The sequence below is a fragment of the Halichoerus grypus genome, chromosome 14 (assembly GCF_964656455.1).
Source record: "Halichoerus grypus chromosome 14, mHalGry1.hap1.1, whole genome shotgun sequence".
In the NCBI taxonomy this organism is placed as follows: Eukaryota; Metazoa; Chordata; class Mammalia; order Carnivora; family Phocidae; genus Halichoerus; species Halichoerus grypus.
In genome coordinates, this window is record NC_135725.1 from 85,710,977 (window position 1) to 85,729,618 (window position 18,642).

The 18,642-nt window shown below is 44.7% G+C and overlaps 1 protein-coding gene across 9 annotated transcripts in view; it reads left to right on the forward strand.

Annotated features, from left to right (window-relative positions):
* RALGPS1 (Ral GEF with PH domain and SH3 binding motif 1) overlaps positions 1-18,642 on the forward strand; it is a 275,163-nt gene that overhangs the window by 47,211 nt on the left and 209,310 nt on the right. For 8 of the 9 annotated variants that reach the window (XM_078061794.1, XM_078061792.1, XM_078061790.1 and 5 more), the window contains 3 exons: positions 2,483-2,604; positions 5,721-5,828; positions 14,675-14,725. In XM_078061794.1, the coding sequence (XP_077917920.1) occupies positions 2,548-2,604; positions 5,721-5,828; positions 14,675-14,725 (216 nt within the window). In that variant the 5' untranslated portion in view covers positions 2,483-2,547. The remainder of the gene's footprint in view (positions 1-2,482; positions 2,605-5,720; positions 5,829-14,674; positions 14,726-18,642) is intronic. The other variant, XM_078061793.1, reaches the window with a different exon arrangement.

Genomic DNA, 18,642 nt, shown 5'->3' on the forward strand with positions numbered 1-18,642 from the left:
CAACACAGTCTTTTGGGTCTGACCTCTTTCACTTTAAGCATAATGTTTGTGAGGTTTATTCATGTTATGGTTTTCATTTCTTTATTGCTGAGTAATATTCCACTGTGTGGATATATCACATTGTTGATCCATTCAGCAGTTGAGGAGCGTTTAGATTGTTTCCGACTTTTGGCTCTGATGAGTAGTTCACGTACATGTCTTTGTGCGGACATATGCTTTCATTTATTTTAAGGTAGCTACCTAGGAGTAGAATTGCTGGTCATTTGGTAAGTGTATGTTTAACTTTTTAAGAAACTACCAAACTATTTTCTAAAGGAGCTGTACCTTTCACCTCCCTATCTGCAAGGTACGAGGGCTCCATTTCTCCGCGTCCTTGCCAACACTTGGTACTGTCTTTTTCATTATGGCCGTCCTAGCGGGTGTGAGGTGGTAGCTCACTGTGGTTTTGATTTGCCTTTCCCCGGGGCATGTCCCTTCGCCATTCCTAGGCCTTCTTTCGCTAAAGGTCTCTTCCTATCTTTTGTGTAGCTGCCTTCCAAACCTGCCGCAGCCACGGGCTCAGGGTCCTGGGTAACAGCCCGCATGGCTTCTCCGAGGACAGAAATGATTAACAAATGAGTGCTTCCAACCCAACCCCTTTCCCTGCTCGTGAAAGAGGAGTTTGGCGTCTGAGGAAAAACTTAGCCGACCTGTGCTTTTTTCCCCTTTCTTTCTTTTCCAGTATGAAAATGGTAGCGCATTCAGAAAAGTTGAGAGACTAGTGCAGCGAACTCCTGTCAGTGGATGTCAGTTGTTAGCATTTTGCCATAGTTGCTTTATCTCGACTTCAGTGTGTTTCGTGGATTGATTCGAAACTAAGTCGCAAACTCACGTTAGCGCTGAATTCTGTCCCGCGTGTCACCCAGATAGACTTTCTCCTACTTGATCTCCCTACTGCTGCTCTCGTGCCCCAGAAAATGAAGGGTAGTTCGATATTATCTAAAATGTCCATATCCAGCTGTCCCCAGTTGGCCCCCAGATGTCATTCATAGCTCAGACTGGTTCTTGTCAGTGTCTGGGGGAAGAAAGGAGGGAAAGTGGACGGCTCACAGGCTGTCACTGACGGGGACGCGGCTGACGGAAGCCGGCAGAGCGGTTGTGAGGGAACAGCCATCGTGGCTTTGGAGCCCGGCACGGCCGGAGCCTGCGGCGCTCTGACGTTCCTTCTCGGGTGTTCGACTCCGTCCTATCCGGCTCGCTGCTCCGCCATGGGCCCTGTGGCTGAGGCTCCAGCAGGGTCACAGGCAGGGCAGAGATCTTCTCCGTCTTCCTCCAGACCATCTTCCCCAGTGGGCTTTGGGCGAGACTTGCCCTCCAGGGTGGATTTTCTCTCCGGCACCGCATATATTCGGCATATATCCCAGATTAAGTTCGTCATCATCTTCCACAAATCTGCTGCATCACCTCTGTTCCTTTCCTTGAGGAGGGACACACCATCCTTCTGGCACCTCGGGCCAGACACCATTCATGCTCAGCTTGTTCTCCCCTGTCTGGGGGAGACAGTTTCTGCCCCTGCTGTCTCCCAGTCTGTCTCCTTCTGTCTGACTTCACTGTGACAACCTCACTTAGCGCGGAGGACCTTCAGCTCTGGCCTGGATAATTGCACTTGGCTTCCTGCTGGGCCCTCTACCTTCTCCTTTCCTTGCCCTGTTACATCCTCCCTACTCTCCTGGTCACTTTCCTGCTAAAAAGCAGGTGGCGGCTACAGTTCTGTGACGTTCAGTGATGTGATAAATGCTCTGCTAGAGGTGTGTACACATTGGCATGAGAGCATCTGGTTCTGGTTCGAGTGGTCCAGATGATGCTCAGAAGAAATGACATTTGAGCAGGGCCTTGAATGATGATGGGATCAGGAGACAATGTGAACGAAGACACTAAAGCATGAGTTATTTAACCTCTCTGTGCCTCAGATACCTCACATGTAATATGGGTGTAATAGGACCTGCCTGAGGCTGTTGTGAGGGTCAGTTAATGTACGTCAAGTGCACGGCACTTGGCGAGCACTGTGCCAGTGTTAGCCGTTATCACCTTGTTACTGATGAAGCAGTCGAGTGCATGGGGAGACAGGGTAGAATCCGTTTGTCTTCTTTGCCTGCTTTCATTTAAAACAAAGGTCACAGGGCACCTGGGTGGCTCAGTCAGCTAAGCGTCTGCCTTCGGCTCAGGTCATGATCCCAGGGTGCTGGGATTGAGCCCCGCATCGGACTCCCTGCTCCACGGGGAGTCTGCTTCTCCCTCTGCCCCTCCCCCTGCTCATGCTCTCTCTCTCTCTCTCTCTCTCTCTCTCTCTCTGTCAAATACATAAATAAAATCTTAAAAAAAATAATAAAGGTCATCTCTGGGGTCTTTTCTTCAAGTGTAGCACAACGTCACCTCCCCCCACCCCCAGGGTGGGATTAAGTTGAGTTTGAAGCTGGTTTTCATGAGCCCCCTTGCCTTGCAGGACTTCTCTAGACAGGTTATGTCACCGACGGAGGCTGCCCTGAAGCTCCCTGCGGCCCGGAGACTATGTACAAGAGGAATGGTCTGATGGCTAGCGTGTTGGTCACCTCCGCCACTCCACAGGTACAGGGGCTGTGAGGATTGGGACAGTGGGTGGGGGTAGGGGGACTCCTTTCAGCAGACCCAGGCCCCAGCTAAGTTGTGGACAGCAAGGCAGCAAGGCTCCGTGAATACCACCATTCTTAGCCCCCCTGAGGCCCTTGGCCACACCAGGTGTGAGGTTTGGGAGGCAGTCAGCCCTGGGGATCAGTAGGTTTTCTGCAGTCGTTCTCGTCAAAGAAAAGCAAACACCTGCCCAGTCCAGTTGTAGCAAGTGCCACATTCCATTTTGGTGGCAAGATGGGATCAGACCTTTCCCAAGAAAAGCTGCTGCTGATTATAAATAAGTCACACATTCCAGAATGAAGTCTGACAGAAGTGGTTCCAACTGGCCCTGTGTTCTTGTTTACCTTGCTCAGTAGGAGATGGCTGTAAGGACTGGTGGTCGGAGAGTGGCCTGGGCTAGGGCCCGTGGCCCGGGGCTTGCGGGGGTTGGGGTTTGTTTTCCAAGTGCAGTGACGGGACAGAGGCATGCAAGAGGAGTGGGTGTCATCGGCCCAGGGATGCCACCTTGCCGAAGGTGTAATGCCTGGCTCCGTGACCACCGGCAAGGGAACGCTCAGTCCCTCACAGTTGAGCTGGGCTTTTGAAATGATCCTGTGTGATCGGCTAGAAATTCACAGGAACCTATTCATATCTTGTAAACCTTTAAAAAATTCCTTATTTTGATCTCTGCTTCTGAAAACAGACTTGTGAGTACCTTTTAAAATTCGCTGATAGTGCCAATATAGGTTTAAATGAAGTCACTACCTCATCATCACCACCACCACTAATGTATTTGGGGCAACACTGGATTAAATAAGGCCTCTTGTATGAGCATGTGTGTCTGGGGCAGATGCAATGGGGTGTTACAGGAAAGTTATAAAACCTGAAATCCCAGGAATGGACTGTTTGGTAACTGGAGGAATCAGACTTCTGTTTTCATTACAATTTACACTTCATCCACAGTAAAACTTCTGTCTTTTCTGACCTCTCTGTGTGTATGTGCGCACATGTACACATATACACGTACATATTCTGTGTGTGTGTGCGTACGTATATGTATCTGGAACATGGTAAGTACTCACGTAGTTGTTGAGAGCACACATGTATAATTGAAGTACTCAGTAAATTTTGGTGATGAATGACACCACACACACATCCACCCCCATAATTCAGCGCATCCTGTCTGCCCGGCCTTGCATGTTTCACAGGTGTCATCCCACTAATTCTCAGAGTAGCCCGATCAGGTATGTACTGTTGCTTCACCCCCGGTTTATAGATGGGGAAACTAAGGCAGGAAGAGGTGAATAAACTGGCTCAAATCACACAGCTGGTTGGCCGTGGGTGGGGATTCACAGCCAGGCCCCTGTGACTCTCAAGCCAGTGCTCTTAACCCTGATGACACTACACTGAGGAAAACCACCTTGTCACCTGACTCGGTCGCTTTCTGGAAGGTGGGTGTGGAAGTGCAGAGTGACTTACAAGTATTCGCCTGCTTGGAGTCTGTGCATAAGACTGAGGGGCAGAACAGACTGCCAATTTTAGAGGCATTCAGGATTCGTCTTAGTTACTTCTCAAAAGTTTAGCACAGATTCTCCTCAGGGGAGAATGTCCCATTGTTCAGGGAACTTCTAAAATAGCCATGGCCGAGCCTGCCCAGGCCCCTTGAACCAGCGTCTCCCAGGGAGGGGGATTCTGCCCGCTGCTCTGTTCGCTTCATCGTGTGTAACCTGTACCCCAGCCCTGGGGAGGAGGTGCCAAAGGTGCCGGTTTCCAGAGAGCTGAGACGGTCAGGTGAAGTAGCTTGTGTGGAGCTGGCATTTCCACCGGGCATGACTTCAGCGCTCTTAACCACCATGATGTGCTGCTTCTTCAGATCGTCTTAGATCTAGTTTTGGGTAGAGCAGCCTCATTCGTAAAACCTTTCAATGACATAGGCCTACTGAAATCTACAGGTTTGAGTTTCCGCTCCTCCTCTTAACCCCACATTCTCAGTTGTTGACTGTTGGTTTCCCTCACTGGCCTAAAAACACCCTAATTTCCAGTAAGATTGCAAAGTTTTTCCAGATATAGCCATTTGGAAAGAGTGAAATAAAGAAGAATTAATAAAAGCATGTTCTCTAAATCCCAGTCCAAGATATTGAGGTTAATGGAAACCACAAAATCCCTCTTCATGGGTTGAGACGAATAAAACCATTTATGAACAGGATACAATTTTTGGGTGGTAAGCTTGACTGGTTCCCCAAAGTAGAATTTGATGAAATTAAATAAAGTCAAAGAGAAGGTATGTTCAACATTCTGGGATCCCCACAGTGTTGGGTTTCATAAAACTGGCCCCATTTGGGGAGTTTTAACTTGCTTTTTTATGGGAGCCCCCTTCTGTACACGCAGGGCTCGTGGTGTTCTCCTTAATAAGGGACTCTTCTGAATTTCACTTGCACGCCCGTCTCCGAAGCCAGTTGGTTACCTCTCACCTCATCAGCAAACTGGCTTTGAATTCCAAATGGCCCATACATGAAATAAGCCTTGAAAGCCAGTTTAACACTTTGTGTAAGAATTTCCTGCAGTGACTTCAAGAAAAACAACAACAAAAAAAACAAAGGTGAAACCAGGTAATGTTTGAGAGACAGAACAAGACAGATGATTGCCTAGGCCTCCTAAGTTGTGAAGTCCTGTTCTCTCTGAAGGAGGCGTGGGGCTGTATCTTTTTACCCCACCAGCTACACAGCGGGCTGGAAACAGTCGGGGGTAGTGACCGAGGGTACACGTCTGGCTTCAAGTAGACGCGAAACCAGGTTCACCTCCTAGTTCTTCGGTTTCCTGGCTGTGATACCTTGGGGGAGGCGGCCTTGCCTCTGCTTCCTTATCTGTAAAGCGGGAATAAGAATAGCATGTCCTCAGTCCTTACGAGAATTAAACAAGAGCATGTGTATGAAGTGCCTCGCCCGGTGCCTGGAACAGGGTAAGGCAGCGAGCAGTAGGAGCTTTTCTCACTGTACGGTGCTGTCTCTCCTGCGTCCGCGGGCTGGGTGTGGGAGTCAGCGAGTCTGCAGTCAGCCCGACTGCTCAGGCGGCCCCTCTCTCCCTGTCCTCCACAGGGCAGCAGCAGCTCAGACTCTCTGGAGGGCCAGAGCTGCGACTATGCCAGCAAGAGCTATGATGCCGTTGTCTTCGATGTCTTGAAAGTGAGTCCCGAGGAGTTTGCTGTAAGTAACGGAACTGATGTGGGCGTCTGGGCACTGAAACAGGGTGCGACGGGGGGTAGCAAACACCGGTTGGAAACAACCCATGTGCCCAACAGTAGGGACTCTGGGATATAATATTCTTTATGAAATACTAAGCAGCATTAAAAAGGATGCCATCAATCTAGAATTAACCACCTTGGAAGTCATGCACACTATATTCGAATATTAAGTGAAAGGAGCAAGTTGCAGCACCATTAATAGAGAACAGTGCCATTTTTAAAAAGCACGTGCAATGCACACATATTTATATTTGCAGAAGAGGAGGTCTAGGTTTGATGTTTACAGGTTCATAACTATCTGGATATAAATAGCCAAACATTATTTACTGTAACTTCTGGTTGTAGGATTCTAGTTAATTGGAATTTAATTTTTCTTCTTTTTGTTTCTTTTTGTTTAATTTCTACATTTTTACAATGACTTTCCTATGATAGAAAATAGTATTTTGTAATAATACATTTTTTTAAAATTGTCTTTTCTTTAACCAGTGTGTTTCTGCTGGTCTGACTGAGGGCTGTTCCTTGTGGTGGAGACGCAGAGTTGGCTTCTCGGTTTGCCATGACTTGGTTTCTTCCTTTTGTGCTTTGAGGGTAGAGGAGTATATTGCCTCTGGGGTGACCTGGAGCCAGATTGCAAGCACTGTCCCAGGGCTGTAACTCTTTGCAGCACCACTGACCTGTTTCCTGCCATGCCCACTTCCTCCCTGTCCCCTTTGCTGTAACAGGTTTTGGGCCCTCCAGGGTGCTGGGGGAGCTAACTGGGCCATATCTCAGCCTTCTGCCACTGCCGGCCCCCACATTTATTTTGTGCCATGCTGAGCCTGGCATCACCTCCTTCAGTGTAGCCAGTGGGTCAGTTAACAACTTGTGTGAAACTCTCTGGCAGCTGCCTCTTATGAGAATGAGACCCTGCGTTCCTCCCAAGGCCTCCAGGGCCCCCTGTGGTCTGGCCAAGTCTCCTCTCCTGCCCCCATCTCTGTGCTCCCCAGCTATACCTTGGCTCCCTTTTTCTAACCCAGACTCACCCAGCATCCCCCTGCTGCAGCGCCCTGCGCTTCTCTTCCTTCACTCCTGCTGGCTCTTCTCCACGTGTCTGTCTCTGTCCTTGGGCTAAAGTGGCATCTTTCCATCACTCTCTTTTCCCTTACCCTGCTCTAGTTTCTTCGTTTTTCTTATTACTACCCAACGTTACATTATATAATAATATTTTTTTGTGATATATCTCCTCTGGAATAGAAACTCTTTAAGGACAGGAACTTTATCTGACTTGTTCATTGCTTTTTCCCCAGTGCCCAGAATGGTGCCTCGCTCATAGTAGGTACTCAATGAATACATGTAGGCTGAAAGAATTCCGTCTTCAGAATAACCCGATGAAGCAGATTATTAGCTCCCGATTTTCTAATAAAGAAGTGAAGAATCTAAGAGATTAATTTTTTTTTGCCTGGATCATATAGCCAGGTATGGGCAGAGCCAGGTCTAAAACCTTCATCTCCTGATTATTCACCTAATGCTGGATGGTCATATTAAGGGCAGCTCCCATTTTTGAAAACCTGCCATGTCTAGGTTGTTGTTGTTTATTTTTTTTAAGACTTTATTTATTTATTTGTCAGAGAGAGAGAAAGAGAGAGAAAGCCAGCACAAGCAGGGGGGAGTGGCAGGCAGAGAGAGAAGCAGGCTCCCTGTTGAGCAAGGAGCCCAATGCAGGACTCAATCCCAGGACCCTGGGATCATGACCTAAGCTAAAGGCAGACGCTTAACTGACCAAGCCACCCACACGTCCCCCATGTCTAGGTCTTATGCTAAGTGCTTTACATGCATTATCTAATTTACTTCTCACATCAGCCTGATAAATTAGGTATATTTATTATTGCCAATTTACTGATGAGCAAGTCAGTGCTTAAAGAGGAAAATTACTTCTTCACACAGAGAGTAAGTGGCACTGTCTATCTGGGATTTAAAACCAAGGCTGGCATTCTAGACCAATACTGTTCCAACAGGAATATAATCTGAATCACATGTGCAATTTTATTTAATTAATTAATTTATTATTAAAATTTTTTTAATTCCAGTATGGTTAACATATAGTGTTATATTAGTTTCAAGTGTATAATATAGTGATTCAACCGTTCCATATATTGCTTAGTAAGGTCATCATGATAAGTGTACTCTTTAATCCCCTTCAGCTGTTCCTCCCATCCCCCCACCCAACTATCCTCTGGTAACCATCAGTTCTCTGTAGTTCAGAGTCTGTTTTTTGCTTTGTCTCTTTTTTTTCCTTTGTTTGTTTTGTTTCTTAAACTCCACATATGAATGAAATCCTGGTATTTGTCTTTCTCTAACTTACTTTGCTTAGCATTATACCCTCTAGATCATCCATGTTGTTGCAAATGGCAAGATTTTATTCTTTGTTATGGCTGAATAGTATTCCTTGTGTATTTATACTACATGTTCTTTATCCAATGGACACTTGGGCTATTTCTTTAATTTGGCTATTGTAAATAATGCTGCTATAAACAGAGGGGTGAACATAACCTTTCTAATTAGTATTTTCATATTTTTTGGGTAAATACACAGTGGTGTAATTACTGGATTGTAGGGTAGTTCTATTTTTAATTTTTTGAGGAACCTCCATTGTCTTCCACAGTGGCTGAATGAGTTTACATTCCCACCAACAGAGCAAGAGAGTTCCTTTTACTCCATATCCTTGCCAACACTTGTCATTTCTTGTGTTTTTGATTTTAGCCATTCTGAAAGGTGTGGGGTGATAGCTCATTGTGGTTTTGATTTGTATTTCCCTGTTGATGAGGAATATTGAGCATCTTTTCATGTGTCTGTTGACCATCTGGATGTCTTCTTTGGAGAAAGTCTGCTCATGTCTTCTACCCATTTTTAAATTGGATTATTTGGTTTTTTGGTATTGAGTTATATCAGTTCTTTATGTATTTTGGATACTAACCCTTTATTGAATATGCCACTTGCAAATATCTTCTCTCATTCAGTAAGTTGTCTCTTAGTTTTGTAGATTTTTTTTTTTTCTCTGCAGAAGCTTTTTATTTTGTTATAGTCCCAATAGTTTATTTTTGCTTTTGTTTCCCTTGCCTCACAAGACATATCTAGAAAAATGTTGCTACAGCTGATGTCAGAGATCTACAGCTAGATCTCCATCCTTCTACTCCGCAGTATGCTGAAAGCAAAGTAAAAAGCAATGCTGGAACTTTATCAGTAGATCATGGACATCTTTCTAGGTCCATATATGTAGATTTAATTCTCTTTTTTTAAAGATTTATTTATTTGAGAGAGAAAGAGAAAGAGAGAGAGAGTGTACACATGCACAAGCAGGGGAGGGGCAGAGGGAGAGGGAGAGAAAATTCCAAGCAGACTCCCCACTGAGCATGGAGCCCAACTCAGAGTCTCATGACCCTGAGATCATGACCTCAGCTGAAATCAAGAGTCAGACACCTAATCGACTGAGCCACCCAAGAGCCCCTTTAATTCTCTATTTTTAATAGCTGCATAATATTCCAGAGTCTGGATATACCATAATTTTTTTTTTCAATAAGTCCCTTTTCATGGTCTCTTAATGTTGTTTCCAGATTTTTCCTGCTGCGAATAATGGTGCAGTAAACATGTATTTTTCTATCTGTATCTAAATGTAGATCTCTGTATAAAGTCTCCTTATGTACCAGTGCTCTTCTCTCTGTAGGTGTGGGGATTGTTGTGTCAACAGTATGCTCATTTCACTTTTTAGGAGATAAGATCTAAGTGCGATGCCTGATCTTGTATCAAGAAAAAATTGCTATAAAAAACAGTATTGGGATATTTAGCAAATTTTGAATGCAGACTGTAATATTAGATGATACTATTATAACAATGATAAGTTTTCTGAATGTAATAATTTTATCATTATGTAAGAGCACAACCTTGTTCTTGGGAAATAACATGCTGAAGGATTTAGGGGTGAAGAGTCATGATATCTGCATCTTATTCTTGAGTGGTTCCGAAAAAAATGTGTATGTATAATTATATACATGGAGATAAAGCAAATGAGGCAAGATGTTAATTAGTGAAGCTAGGTGAAAGGTTATAGAATTCATCATACTATTCTTGCAACTTTTTATAAGTTTCGCTTTTTAAAAAAATCCAGTTAAAGAACTTTTTTAATGGGTTACTGCCAGATTGTTTCCCAAAAAGAACAGAGCAATCTCTAGTCCTGTTGCTCCTGATGGCACTGATGGAGGACAAATGGCATCTTCCTGTTTAATTTGCATTTCCTTGACTATGATTCTAAATTTGCCAGACACATGGTTCCTGTGGCTCTCGGAGTAGAAGTAGGAGTGTATCTTTGGAGCTGATTGCCTTTTGTTCCGTGAGCCCTCCTGGTCATGTATTGGTGGAGTGATCTAAATGCAAATTTAAAGATATCTTCTGTTATAAAATATGCCACTGATTTGCCAACAGCTTCTTTTGTTTGTTTATTTGGGGGTTGAGAGCCTTTATATAAGGTTGTGGCTGGGAAGAGGGAATTTAGTCACCAGTGTTAGAGAACACTACTTTCAACATAGGCAGAAAACCTTTTTTGTTTCCTTTTTGGCTAAGTGGCTTTCATTTATTCACATAGAAACACCTCTTTCTTTAGGGCCGTATTGTGAAGTACCTCTATAGGTCTCTCCATTCTGAAGAATTCACCTCAACAGAAATGTTTTGTAATATGTGGAGATAAGCCATTTCCCTAAAAAGCCTGGATTTTTAGGGGGCCCTGGACTAGGAGAAGGAGGAGATGGGAGAAGAAGTTAGGATTAAGGAAGGCATCGCCAGGGTGACTGGCTTCATTGGGCATCCTGTGTTAAGGCTCTATTTCCCAAGATAAGGAGAAGCCTTGAGAGACTTCTTCATGAGTGTGCGCCTCAGTCCTGGCATGTGTGCCTCACTGGGGTGGGTTTGCTGATTTCGTTCGTTCGTTCATTTGTTCGTTCACTCATTCATTGTTTTTACTTAAATTCCAGTTAGTTACCATACAGGGTGATGTTAGTTTCAGGTGTACAATGTAGAGATTTAACACTTGCATGCATCGTCCCGTGCTCATCACGACAAGTGCTGCTTGTAGACAAGATGGTCCTGTTTCTGTGGAGGCTGCACCACACCCGTAGGAAGTGCCCTTTCTCTCCAGGAAGCCGGGTCCTCTCCCCTGCAGGCAGGGTCTCCTGAGGCTGAGAGCCACAGTGAAGGGGGACAGGACCTGACTTCCCTCAAGCTCCCACCCCTACCCACACCCTCCCTTTCTGGTAAAACTGCCTGCTTTGGAGTGCCCACATTTCCTGGGAAGGACTGCTCATCAGCAACCTTTCCATGTGTGTTTGGCTTTGTAGTAAAATGACATGAAATTTATAATCTGATGATTTTACCTATGTATTGACATATTCTTGTTCTGGACTCTGCATCTTTTTTGGTGAGAATTGAGAGGATAGAAATGGGAGAGAATCTTCTGAAAACCCTCAGATTGTGTGTTTGGGACCAGCCAGTCTATTTTAAGTTTGGAGACCTCTGTTGTTGTTTATTTTGAATAAAACACCTGAATATGTTTTCTGACTTAGGGGCTGAGCAGGGATTAGGATACTCGAAACTTGGACCATCCAAAAAAATGTGAAATGTAAAGCCACTATTTTAATAAATCATTTGGAAATTCAGTAGCAAACCCTAGAAGTGACGGCAGGATGGAGAGGAAGCTTTCTCATTTTCACATTAGCAGACTTTTGGTTCTCGTCCTAAATGACATTGCAAACATCCTGCTAGTTCTCCCAGATAGGGAGTTAACTTGAGCCTCGGAAGAGATTTCAAAGGCCCACTGAGCTTTCAGTGTGAATCTCCTGTTTTCACAAGGCCTTTCTGTTTCCCAGGATGGCAGAATTAATCCAAATGTGAGGGGACTTGGCTAGCAATCACCATGGGTCTGGCAGGAGAAATGCCAGTGTGTTTGCACTGCCTGGGACATAGCTCTGGGCCAGACACATAGACCTGCGGGCCTCGTGGCCTCAGTCATCCCTCGATGCCCAGATTACGAGGACCAGATCCACCTTGTGCTGATGTCCACTGCCCCCTTGCCACTGGTGGGTAGACCCAGAGGTGGAAGGGCTCGGTTCCCAAGTGTTTCTTTATTCTTGGTGCCTTTGCTGTCTCTCTGCTGAGCTTCCGTAGGGGCAGCACTGGCCCGTTGGAGGGGACAAAGAGGCTCTCCACAGAAGCCACCTGCTTATTTCCCTCTCCCGCTCAGCCCTGAGGATGGTATGCTTTGGCCTGCATCCTGTGCTTCTCAGGAATCCAGTGGTCTTGGACCACCTTTAAATTATGCCAAGAGGCAACCACAATTCTGCACCTTAGCCCTGGACTGTGGTTACACTTGACATACTGTGTGTGTTGCCATTTTTCCAATGTATTTTTTTTTAAAAGATTTTATTTATTTTTTGATAGAGAAAGACACAGCGAGAGAGGGAACACAAGCAGGGGGAGTGGGAGAGGGAGAAGCAGGCTTCCTGCGGAGCAGGGAGCCCGATGTGGGGCTCGATCCCAGGACCCTGGGATCATGACCTGAGCCGAAGGCAGACGCTTAATGACTGAGCCACCCAGGCGCTCCTTTCCAATGTATTCTTGACATGAGGCTTTTTCATGACTATTTGTTGACTTAAGTAACAGCCTCCTTTAAGAGGAACTTTGATGCTTGAATATTCAAACAAATTAACAGTTTCCTTATTTCTTAGCTCATGTTTTGGCCAGGAACCATAAGTTCACATGCCAATACATGAGCTCATCTTTGTGACTTCACATATATGTGACATATAAGTGTAAATATATAAACACACGTGCACACAGTTGATGCTTGAGTACACAGGTTTGTACTGTGTGGGTCCACTTACATGCAGGTGTTTTTTTGTTTTTTTTTTTTATAAATACAGTACTGTAAATGCGTTTTCCCTTCCTTATGATTTTCTTAATAACATTTGCTTTTCTCTAGATTACCTTTCTGTAAGAGTACAGTTTATAATTCATCTAACAAACAAAATGTATTAATCAACTATTGATGTTATCAGTAAGGCTTCTGGTCAACAGTAGGCTGTTAATAGTTAAGTTTTTGGGGAATCAAAAGTTATATTCAGATTTGGTTTTTCTTTTTAAAGACTTACTTATTTAGAGAGAGAGTGAGAGTGCACGAGTGGGGGAAGGGGCAGAGGGAGAGAGAGGTAGAGAGAGAAGCAGACTCCCTGCTAAGCATGGAGCCTGACATGGGGCTTGGTCTCACAGCCCTGAGATCATGACCTGAGCCGAAATCAAGAGTCGGATGCTTAACTGACTGAGCCACTCAGGCGCCCCGATATGCAGATTTTAGACCAGGGAGGGTTGGCATCCCTAACCCCCATGTTGTTCAGGGTCCACAGTATATATATATATATGTATATAATCTTTGTGAAAATTCAAGATAGGAGGTGCAGAATGCCTGGCACCTGACAGATACTCTCTGTCTTTCTGTCTCTGTCTCTCTCTATATATATGCACATGCATAGATGTGCTCTCTCTATATGCATGTATATACGTATGTATATACACATACGCATATCTCGAGACAGCACCTGTCAGATGCCTGGCATTCTGCACTTCTTCTCTTGAATTTTCCCAAGGATCCTATATAAGATAAGGATTATTGTCACCATTTCCTAGATGTGGAACCTGAGACTGGGAGAGGTTAAACCAAGTGTCAAAGAGCATATTAACTGTTAAGTGGTGGTATCCAGACACACACCCAAGCCCTGATGATTCCAGAGCCCCCGTTCGTTCCACTACATCACATCCTCCCCTTTGACATGTGTGCCTATGGGCAGGGTGTCTTCTTGAGTTAGGAGGCATCCAAATGCCCTTGGCTCTCCTTTCCCTGGCCTATCACAGAGGTGTCTATTAACTGACACCTGGCATCCCAGGTGACATATAGAAATGGGCAGATCATGCAAAGTCGGCTCAGTGCATGCCTTGGCCTGCAAAGATTGTCAGCAATGGTGCTTTCTCTTATTGTCACCCGATGAGCAGCTAATAATGGGAACAGCCTTTAACTAGATGTGTGTTTTCTTTGTTTACAACATTAGTGCTTCGCAAGCTAGCTGTGGTAAAGGGCCAGTTGTTTTTCATTTCCCATCGTTGAGGACTGATACTTAAAAAAAATACAGTAAAAACATTGTGGCAATTTGTTATAAAAGTTCCCAAATGCTTGCTCTCAAATTTTGTAGTTATCTCCTTATGGGCTGGTGGAGTAAATAGTTTGCGGTCCAGCATGGGTCCACGGATGCATCTCGAGTAGCACTCTACTGTATAATTTAGAGGAGACTTAGACTTCAGAAGAAATATACAATTTCTATAAGCCACAATTTTTTTAAAATTTAAATTTAGAGTAATAGATAGTGTCTCTGTTTAGCATTCTAATTTTTAATATTGTGTCTACAACTTTTTTAAATTATAAAAGTAATTCATGCTTGAAACAAAAACTCTAATAGTACAAAAATATCCAAACTAGAAATGTTCCCCTTAATCTTAGTCCCGCCCTCCAAATGACTATCATCAATTCTTAAATTGGGAGTTTGTCTCACATTAAAGAAAGAAGGGTGTAGGGTCAAGATTTACGAAGGGGGAAGGGATGGGAGAGGCATTTTAGGAATTTTTTATTCCATTCTTTCTTGATTTTTATTTCAAGGGAGAATGTGTTATTACTCTGTATGGATTCAAAGTTACCTTTGACTTCCAGTATATTCTAACACTGATTCTCTTTTGTTGCAGAGCCAGATCACGTTAATGGACATACCCGTGTTTAAAGCCATCCAGCCGGAGGTCTGTACTTTGTCCTTTAAATTGTTCTAAACACTGTGGCTGGGAGGAAATGATTTAGTCAGCCATGTCTGAGCGACTCTTGGTTTCTCTCTTGAAGTCTCTATAAACACATTAGTGATTTAAGCCCCTATTAAAGAGTGCATCCAGGAGCTTCTCATTCTTGATGGTGCTCATTCTTTGTGCCCGGTGTTTGGGGTCTGCAGAGACTATCACTGTGTCTGGCCCACCCTGGCAGGGCTGGGGCCAGTTGGTGCCCGCGGCCTCCATACCTGAGCCAGGCCTTCCCACACTGATTCTTTTTTCCCAGGCTCCTCCTGTTGAGAATGGTCCCTGTCAAGAACGGGATGTGAGGAAACATTTTCCTGGAGAGCTTTCTTTTTGTTGATCCCAAATTCTGGTGGTTGCCTTGTTTCTGATTTTGAAACCAGTTTCCACAGCAAAACATACACATATTTACATTAAGAGCATATGTACATTTTTAGAAACAGCATATTCAATAGAGAGAAAAAAGTTGGTTTTGGGGTCTTTAAAAATATCCTGGAAATGTTTAGTAGTTGATAACAAGGCTTTAGAGTTGTTTTAGTCAGGGTTCTTTTTTTGTTGGCTAGTAATAGAAATCCATTTTGAAGTAGCTGGATAGGCAGAAGAGGAGTTTATTACGGGGATAAAGGGGCACTTTATGGAATCCATGAGCGTGGAGTTCAGGTGGCTGGAGAGCCAACCGAGACGCAAGCGGTCTCTGCCTCTTGTCTCTGCTTTTTCCTCTTCCACTCTCCTCCCTTCTTTCCTGTCTGTTCGCATGGTCCAACCTGGCCTCTCCGAAGGGCTCGAATTTACATGATCCTCCTTTAGGCCACCTTCCAAACTGAGACCAGCAGCTCTCAGTCCAGCCGGGCTGAGCCACGTGACTCATGCTGCTTCATGACCTAGGCCAGGAGTATGTGGCCAAGATGAGTGAGCACAGCTGAGGGGACCCAGTCTGGTGAATGGGGTGCACATTTTAGAGAAGAGGGGTGTACATGGGGAGATACGTCAGAAAGTGTCTGCTGCAACCATGGTGTGAATTCCAGAACTCTCTTGACATGCAGCCCTTCCTCTTATAGTATGATAGCTGTTAAGGCTTTGAGAAAAGCAGCATATTTTAATACAAAACCAGATGACAAAGGATCCAGGCCTTCTGAGAGCTGGCATCTAACCTACTGCAAATTAGGAGGAAACTAGTACTTCTAGCCGCGCTCAGCATTTGTGTGAAGACGTGGCAGTGATTTGTAGTATTGTGTGTGTGCACACGCGTGCTGTGTTCATGAGGTTTGGGGAGTGGAGCTGTGTTTGCTTTTTTGAATTGGCTGACTTCCTGTTTTTTACTGTTATCTTCTAACATGAAATTATCCATTCTTTCTAATTAAAAAAAAAAATAAAACAACTCTCTACCTCTTGGAGACTTTTAGGGGAGTATTTGTGTAATGGTTGCCTTAGTTCTCAGCTTGAAGCTCTTTGTGATCATGTACTCTGCTTAGCTTTGATCTGGAGCTGTTTAGACATTTGGATCTTTCTTTATTCTTTGTCCTGAGCATCTGGGAGAGGCCGTGAGCCCTGAATCCTGAACCTGCATGTGCCCAGGGAAGCTGGCGTGGCTGCTCAGGCTCATTGTAGGAGGGAAGATGGTGGGGAGTTCTTTAGAGGCACAGCTAGGGGCAGACCAAGGCTTTTCCCCAGGGCACTGAGGTTTGGAAGGTGCCTCATCCAAGACATACCTTGATTCAAATTGTGATAAGACATTAAGGTGGAGATGTTTTGCCTTCAAGATTTTCACTTGGAGCTGTGGTTGTAATTGTGGCTGCACGTCAGAATCACCTGGCAGCCTCTGAAACGTGGGGTGCCCGGACTCCACACTTGACCATTGGGTCTGGATCTCTGGGTCAGGGCCTGGAGCCCAGTTAGCCCCATTTTGTAGAAGGTTACCAGGTGATTCTGATACAGAGTGAGGATTGAAAACTAATTCCTTTGAGGTATCTGGAGAAACCCCAAACTTGAATGTCTTGGATCTACGTTAGCTAAAAATGGAAGAGTTTGTTCCTCACTGTCATTGTCAAAACTGTGGTTAAAAGGAGGATCCTGGGAGCTGCCCCAGCTTTTTTGCTGTTGTTATTCTTGTTAGCAGACAGAAAACTAGAGTTTTTCTTCTTGATGATGCCTGCCACATTGTGGCTGGACCACCCCAGAGTTGGAGGGACATGAATAAGGACAGTTACAAGTTTGACAAGACGTCCCAGGAAGCAGAGGCCAGCATCTGAGAGCAAGTGACCTGCACTCGCAGAAGATCAGGAAGCCTGTGGACTGGTGCTTTTCAGTGCGGCCTATGCATCAGAATCTGTAAAGAAATACAGATGCCTGGGCTCCATCCTTGGAGATGTTGATCCCATAGAGTTAGAGAGGGGCTGGGAATCTCTGTTTCAGTGAGTTGTAGTCACTGTTCTTTTTGATATGTAAATTGTCCCGTCTTTAACCAGTGGGAGCCCTTTCGTGTCACCACCTGTATCCTTTTAACACGATCCCCTTGGTTTGGTTGGCTTCCTTGCTCTTTGGCACAACGAGCTATATCAATGTTATGTTGTACAATTCCTGCTGAAGACCTGGAATCGGGTGTGTCTTTGGGGTGCTGGTTTCTTTTACTGGAGATGAATATTCAGAAACCACAATCTGGGTGAGAGGATGCTCATGAGAGGAGGTTGCAGTTGCTTTTAGGCCCTTTTGGTGGACAGGGTGAAGAAATACTTATTTTTTCAAAGGAAAAGTCATGGGGCACTTGGGTGGCTCAGTTGGTTGAGTGTCTGACTCGGTTTCTGCTCGGGTCATGATCTTGGGGTCGTGGGATCAAGCCCCGTGTCAGGCTGTGTGCTGAGCATGGAGCCTGCTTGGGATTCTCTCTCCCTCTCCCTCTGCCTGTTTGTGTGTTCTCTCTCTCTCTCTTTAAAAAAGTAATAAAAAAATAAAAGGAAAAGTCATGAGTTCATAATTAGGGTAGGTGGTGTTCTTTCTCCACATTCTTCCTTCCCTCCTCATCCTTGTCATGACTTCCCTGTGGGTGGTGTCTGTTTCTCATCCTATTGACTTTGGACTTGGCCCTGTGCCTTGGACATAAGTGACAGCATGCACGTGGTGAGTGAGAGGCATGACCAGCCCTCTTGGAACTTCCACTTCCCATGATATATGGGTAGCTCTTGCTTGTTTGGCCTGAGTCCCCAAGTGAGGATGTCATAGATGACCTGAACCGAACCCAGAGCCCGAATTCTAGCCTAACCTGGCCCCGCCCCAGTGAGCCCAGTGGAGATTGGCTGAACTGCAGCCATTTCCACCGACCCCTGAGTGTGAAATAAATATTGCTGTTGTAAGCCTTTGAGATTTGAGGGTTGTTTGTTATATCACATTATCTTGTTGACATGTGACTGATATAATGTTGATCTTTCCAACTCAAATCTAACATTACAGTGTTGTGAGCTTAATTCCCTTGATTTTCATATGATTTCTTTTACACTGACAGTTTGGGTTTCTAACAACATTAAATAATTACATTTTTGTATTATCTCATCATATATATATATGTATATATATATACACATACATACACAGTAGTTTAAAAATAATAATATTGGTGTTAATATTAACCAGCAGACTATGGATTGCAGTTTAACATTTTTTGCAGTTTTGTTTGTCTTTAGTACCTTTTCTTCTCATCTTCCCTCCCTCGTACCACTTCCATACCTACGTGGGCACCCCTTCTTGACTTCCCCAGAAGGCTTTTGGAAGCATCCGGGCAGAAGAGGAGGGTTATGCTCACTCGGTTCTGGAGTCTGCCTCCCGAGAGACCCTCTAGGAGCTTCCAGTGCCTGGAACGCCGTGGATACTCAACATTTGTT